This window comes from Bubalus kerabau, chromosome 8, assembly GCF_029407905.1.
Source record: "Bubalus kerabau isolate K-KA32 ecotype Philippines breed swamp buffalo chromosome 8, PCC_UOA_SB_1v2, whole genome shotgun sequence".
In the NCBI taxonomy this organism is placed as follows: domain Eukaryota; kingdom Metazoa; phylum Chordata; class Mammalia; order Artiodactyla; family Bovidae; genus Bubalus; species Bubalus kerabau.
Window position 1 is genome coordinate 17227419 of NC_073631.1, and position 6594 is coordinate 17234012.

A 6594-nucleotide genomic window follows, 5' to 3' on the forward strand; every position below is an offset into this window, starting at 1 on the left:
CAACCGCGGGCGCGGGATTTCTCCCAGCCGGATCCACCAGATATAAAACGCTGGCTTTTCGGTGTAATGGAAACTCCGGAAAGTCTTAAAAGCCAAGAATGAAAAGCAGGAAACGGAGCCCTCTACCTTTCCCCCTCATCCTCCTATTCTCTGCCAGTGCAGAAAACAAAGAAACAAAGTGGGCTCCGCACGGCTTTCCCCCAGGCGCGTCACCACCCGGACCTTCTTCCGAGAAAGACGAGCTGGAGGGTATCAAAGGCGGAGGCAACTTCGAAAAGGGAACCGCTTTGGGTGTGGGCGAGGGGGGGGGGGTGGTCCACAGCCCTGGCCACGGTCCACGAGCCGCCTTGGAGCCAGGCAGGGTGTCCCTACAAGACACGCAAACCTTCGAACCCCCCTCTAGGCCTTTCCAAACTGGCAGGTTAGAAAGGCAAGGGGAAGAGAAGGAAGGAGACGAGCAGAGGAAAGAGAGAGAAAGAGGCGAAAGAACACACAGGTAAATTTCCCTCAGGGCACACAGCGTGCCTTTTCAGGTCTAGTCTCCCAGCCCTGGAAAAACCTTCTCAGAAATCCTCAGATGACAGGATGTAATTTTTTACGTTCTAATCTCCACTCCCCAGCCCCAAGAAGACTCTTTTGTCAAATTTATTACTGCTGACTTCCTAGCTGTAAAATATAACTCCTGCATCTTGTAATTTCCAACAAATGATTTCCCTTAGTGTCCCAGGGAAACAGAATCAGGCGGACTAAGGGACAGTCAGAAAGACACCTAGAGTTCTGGCCTGAGAGCGAAACTCTAGACCCGAGCCATAGCTCTCTGTGGTCACACTGCTGACGTCCATGTGCAGAGGTGCGGGGAGAAGGACGGGACAGAGGCCAGGGTTGCTGCAAGTCCATCCTCTCCGCCCCGGAGAAGACTTCCAAAAGAGAAATCCCTGCAAACAGGTTCAACTTCCCACCGATTGGAACCTGCTTTGCCACTGTTTTATGTAAAAGCAAAGCAGGGAGAGCTCCTTCCTGAAAAAACCAGAGTGGTAAAGAGGATGAAGGAAATAAACTTATGTTTGGAGTATTATCTCACACGAAGTGAAATCAACATGGGACCACAATGCTTTCCTTCCTTTCCTCCACCTCACAATTCACTTTCTTGGCCGAAAGAAGCTCCCTCCTCCCCAACACCGCCCGCCCCCCCACCCCATCACCGCCTCCCCGCCCCCGCCACATGCCCTGCTTGGCCTACTGATTTAGATACATCATCATTTTCAAGTCCTGTGATTCTTTCCTCTTGTGAAAGAACTCAGATAAATTTATAATCATACATTAGGGAGTCCAAGGCACTACCATTTGCCACACTGCAAAGATTTCAGATTAAAAAAAAAAAAGTAATAGGAGGGGAATTTTCGTTTTCTTTTTTTCATTTTCTCATCTCTGGAAGCTCCCTTTGAAGGGAGTGTAATTTGTCTAATTGCTCTGGCAATACACTGAGGCTGATGGGGGGGTGGGGTAGGCTCCACCATAATTGCTTTGAGCTTAGAATTCAGAGTGGTTATTGAGGGATTTCTGCTTCTTTCTTACTCACACACAGAGAGGGAGGGCTGTATTTAGATTTCAGCATTACTTTCTACCTGAAACAATTTGGGGTTAAACTTAAAATTATCTAAACGTTTTTGTGGTTAGGCAAAAAATCACCTAAATATATATTATATGGCAGTACTCTAAACAGGCCACATATGTATATAGACATAAAAAGTACAGCATCCAACATACGCACATCTACAGTTCTGTATGCATGCATCCCCATGTTCTGTTTTCCTTTTTGCCTTGTTGTATCTCTATAGTTTGACTTCCTTTAATAGCCTGCACAAAATGTCACTAGCCCATTGTAAGGGGGGCAAATGGAGTATCTTTTAGAAACATTTTGCTTTCATGGTCGAAATAATTTTATTTATCCAGAATATACAGCTTAATTCTTCTATCTACACTTATTTACATGGTTAAAATAACATTGCAAAAAGTCTTTTGAAAAGTTGAGGTCATAGATTTCAAGGCACCATTGATAGTGTCCACAGTTGCGCAAAAATGTTCGTCTGTAAAAAAAGGGGGGACGGGGTCCTTTGAAATGCAATAACTTACATGCAAAAAAAAAAAAAAGCTTTACACATGAATTTTTTTTTGTTTGTTTCTGTTTTTCCAAACTTTCCCATATGAATGCCTTTTTTTTTTCTTTTTTAAAAAAGGTTGATTTTCTAAAACAGCAAAAACACAGTAGTCCCAAAAAAGAGAGCAAGAGAAAGCGGCAGGTCTAATAGAGTGTCCCGGAGGCCAGCGCCAGCGGGTGCTGTAAGGAGCCGGGCGGCGGCAGGTGGGAATTGATTGAGCTGGCTGCGCTCGGATACCAGGAAGCCGAGTTCTCCAGGTAGCTGGACGCGGGGGACTGGTTGGAGGTCGGAGGGTGGGCATGAGGGTGGTGGCTGAGCGAGCGGGACGAGCCCTGGGGCTCCCACACCGCTGGAGACTGCGGCGAGTTACACGCCATAGGGTCGCTGGAGCTGGGGCTATGCTCCGGGGGCATCTCCCCGTTTTTCATGATCTTCTTGATCTTGGATCTTTTGTTCTGAAACCAGATTTTCACCTGGGTGGGGGGGGGAACAAAGGCACACGTTACCGGGACGCTCAGGTGCTTGCCCGCGCGCCTCCCCCAGGGCGGCGACCTGAGGCTTAATTCGGCCCCCAGGAGGCCGGACACTGGCGTCCCCCCGCAGCTGGCGGCCTATGGTGAAGGGGCTGGACCCGGGGGCACAGCCTAGATCATGGGCCCCAGAGGGGCCGCCGCTGGGGCAGGACCCCCAGGCTTCGGTCTTTGGTTGGGGCCGGGGGCGGGGGCGCGAGTGTCCGCGCCGGCGAGCGCGCACGTGTAACACAGCGCGGGAAGCACGCAACACGGCGCCACGAACGTCTCCAAAACAACCGCCTGAGCGCAGTGCGCCAGGGGCGCGTCCGCGCGAGGTGGGAGGGGGACCAAGGAGTGGTCTCCCCGCTGTTCGACCGCCTCCTTTAACTCTCACTCCTGCTCGGCTTCGAGGACATTCTTTATTTTTCCGTAGGCCCCCGTAGGGTTGCGGTGGGAGTGAAGGGGACCATGCAGGGCAGACTTCCCCGAGCCACAGCGCCCCCCACCTCGGACCGGCCGCAGGCGCAGGGCGTGACCCTCTGCTTCCGGCCGCCAGCGCGCGGCCTGAGACCCCCGCTGCTCTGCATTGTGCGGAGCACTAGACAGTGTCTTAAGGCTGCGAGGGTGTCCTCGAGACAACCCTCCCCTTGCTTCCAATCTAGGGAAGTGGCCCCTCAGCCCCTGTAGAGTCGAAGGGCAGGGGGCTGCTTCTGGGGATGAACGACGTCTCGCTGCCGTCCCCACCACTCCCGGCGACGGCACCCGGCCTGACTTCTAGAGGGGAGGGCGCGGGGTCAGTGTCTGTCTGTGAGTTTCTCGCGGGCCCTGATGAGTCGGCTCCAGCCCGCCGGGACCGAACCGCGCGGTCCAGCCAGGCTTGCAGCCCACCGGGGCTCTGGCCCAGGCCGCGGCCGGATTTACCTGTGTTTGCGTCAGTCCCAGCGAGGCGGCCAGCTCGGCGCGTTCGGGCAGGGCGAGGTACTGAGTCTTCTGAAACCTTCTCTGTAACGCGGCCAGCTGAAAGCTGGAATAAATAGTCCTGGGTTTACGAACCTTCTTTGGTTTGCCGTTCACCATCCTCACCTCGGGCTCAGCCACTTCTTTCTCTAAATAATCAAAACAGACCCGGTTAGAACTCGTTGGCAGACAATGGCCCTTTTGCAGAACTTGCGAGTACAGTCCTTGAAATTCTTACCACGCAGCCTTCACTCTCTTTTCCCCATATCACCACCTTTACTTAACGGGACACCCCCACCCCCCGGCCCCTCATCATGGAAAAGGCCAGGTAGCCTGATTAATTTCCTTCTGTTTATTCAGGTTCTCCTGGGTTTTTGCAGAGCGTCTGGCACAGCAGAACTCCCTTCTCGGCGTCCGGGATTTAGCCCTTGCAGCGGTTCTTGCTTCACCCGGATTCGTTTTCAGTCCCACCTTGTGTTCACCGACGGCTCTGGGGTGAGTTCTGGACCCGTCTCTCCCGGGGATTCAAGCGAGGAAGCCCGGGCTGTGGTCCCCCTTATGTCAGTGTCTGTTCGGGCGGCCGCAGAGGCCAGACGCATGGGCAGGGAAGACGCTAACCGAGGTCTCCAAAGTTCAAAGACCCACAAGCAAACTGCTCCTTCCATTCAGAGGCAAGCGGTCCGAGCCGCCGCAGACAGAGGGTCGATTATGCAGCCCCCATAATCTCCCTGCAGATCTGCGAGGGCACAGATGTGTCTGGTTTCTTTTACAAATAGACTTAATAAGTTCTTGGCCAAAAGGAAAAAAAAAATCTTTCATGTATGCACGAAGCACAGAGCCACTGAAAGGAACGAGGACACCCCACTTCTCCTCCCCCCGCCCCCATCCACTCACCCAGCCACCCCGGCAATCTTTTAAAGTTTATCAAGAGTTACAATTTGAAAAAGAATCTGCGGTGGGGTGTTTTCGTAGGAAAGGGGCGGCAGATCAGGACGAATTTAGCAGACTTGGTAGTATAGACTGGGGGGTGGGGGGCGGGGAGCGGACACTTTCCGAACGCGTGTTTTCCAAACGTGCCCTGGGGCCACAAGTCCCCTTTCACAAAAGTACCTTCTTATCAAAAGTGCCCATCTCTGAAAGGGGCGGAGACCCTCTCCTTGCAGTGTGCGTGTGTGTGTGTGTGCGCGCGCGCGCGCGCCGAGCTCCAGGGAGAGGAAGGGTGGAGGATGAGGACTGTGGTCTCCATTCTGCCAGAGCAGGGGATGCTAATATTAGCAGGATTATTAATGTGCTGGTGGGAAGAGATCAAACCTGACCAGCAAAACCTCTCCAAGGAGACCTCATACCTCTCTTACCGCCCAAACTCACTAACCCTCAAACTCTCCAACTAAGTTTCAAGGCAGATGAAAAAGGAGACGCCTTGAAAAAGGAGATGGGAAGGAGAAACAAATTTTAGGCACCCAATGGAGAAAAAAAAATATTGCTCCAATAACGTGACCCTTCAGCAAACCTCCTCCACCTTTAAATGGCTTTTTGTTTTTGGAAATGCCTTGGATAAACCGCAAGGCTCTCGGCGCGCTCTTCCTCTGGCGGGCTAGGGCTCGCGGGCCCCCACCCTGCCCCGTGTGCTCCGGGCACCCACACCACGCTGGCTCGCAGCTGCTTCCATACTGTTCCCCACGGAGTCTTTGAGGCAGCCGTGCATCCCGATTCCCACCGACCGAGCTCGCCTACCGCCCCCCCCTCCCCCGCCCAAATCCAACAAATAGCCTTCTTCCTACTCCCTTTCCAGCTTAGCTGGCTTCCTGACCGGGCAAACTGAGAATCCAGCGACTGAGCGGTCGCCTGAAGGGACCGAAGAGAAGAGACGCTGGTCCGAACACCCCCCGCAGGCTGCTTCTGCTAAGAATCTCTAAAATGCTGGCCCGGGAATCTCTCTCGTTTGTAAACCCGGCCCCCACTCCCTTCCGCCGAGTGCTCCCCCATTGCAGTGGATGGCGCGGCTCCCCCATGTCCTACCGCATCTCCCTCTCCCCGAATCCTGACTCCCACCCCCACTCCCGGTACCTGGCTGGCTGGTGGCGCTCGGAACGCGGTTGTAGGCGCCGCCGTACTGGTGGTAGGGGCTGGCGTAGCTGTAGTCGGCGTAAGCTTTGGCGGGGTAGCTGCCGGCGGAACCGTTCACGCCGTGGTACTGGTACTGGTAAGGGTTGAGCGCCTTGCCATAGGAAGCCGAGGTAGGAGAGCAGTAGCCGTGCGGGGCTCCCCCCGGGGCGCTGTAGTAGTCGGAATCGGTAGCCGACGACTCGGGCAAAGTTGGCGATTCCTGAGACGGGTGGTGCATAGCTGCGGCCGTCTGGAACGGGGCTTGGAAGTCGCCGGATCGGATGCTGGGGACCCTTCTGTCAAACACTCCTGTCATCGCTCGCTGGCGGCGGCGGCCCGAATTGGCTGTGGGGCTGCTCTGGTCTAAGCTGACATGGCTGTAGGAGCGAGGGAGGAGGAGGAAGAGGAGGAGGAGGAGAGGCGGCGGCGGCGGCTGCGGCGGCGGCGAGGAGGAGGCTGGGAGTCGCGGAGGCTCTGTCTCCGTCAGGCTGACTGCTGGCTGAAGCGCAGCACAGCCTTGGTTAAATCCTTAATTGCGCGCTTACGCACAGCGGGGTGGATCGGGTTCCATTGGCCAGGGCCTCCGGAGCAGCAGCAACACCCTAACTCGTCCAACTAGTTTTAGCACAACAAAGCATTGCTTAAAAAAAAAAAAAAAGGGAGAGAAAAAAAATGAAGGGGTGGGGGGAAGACAGAGAGAGAGAGAGAGAGACAGAGTTGTTGCTTGTTGGGGGAAGGAGGGGTGTCTCCGGCAATCTGTTTTCAGTGAATTCTAGAGACGACGCAGAAGCCCCAGCACCCAGCTCTGTACTGTCTGGAGACAATGTGTTCCAATGAACAGCCTCAGAAAGTGCACATGT

General features: G+C 54.5%; 1 protein-coding gene across 1 annotated transcript; it reads right to left on the bottom strand.

Annotated features, from left to right (window-relative positions):
• Positions 1-1916: 1916 nt before the first annotated feature.
• Positions 1917-6238, bottom strand: DLX5 (distal-less homeobox 5). The gene is made up of 3 exons (XM_055589449.1): positions 5696-6238; positions 3593-3777; positions 1917-2632 (listed from the first exon to the last, which is right to left on the bottom strand). Exons 1-3 carry the CDS (start codon positions 6048-6050, stop codon positions 2303-2305), a joined length of 870 nt encoding a protein of 289 aa, XP_055445424.1. The 5' UTR covers positions 6051-6238; the 3' UTR covers positions 1917-2302.
• Between the last annotated feature and the right edge of the window lie 356 nt (positions 6239-6594).

What these genes read in the sequence shown, in the direction of transcription:
- DLX5 (XM_055589449.1), bottom strand. Translation starts at nt 6,050, where the DNA reads ATGACAGGAGTGTTTGACAGAAGGGTCCCCAGCATCCGATCCGGCGAC. An exon ending in GAGCGCCACCAGCCAGCCAG is followed by an intron (nt 3,778 to 5,695) that starts GTACCGGGAGTG and finishes TTGATTATTTAG; the next exon opens with AGAAAGAAGTGGCTGAGCCC. An exon ending in TGGGACTGACGCAAACACAG is followed by an intron (nt 2,633 to 3,592) that starts GTAAATCCGGCC and finishes CCCCCCACCCAG; the next exon opens with GTGAAAATCTGGTTTCAGAA.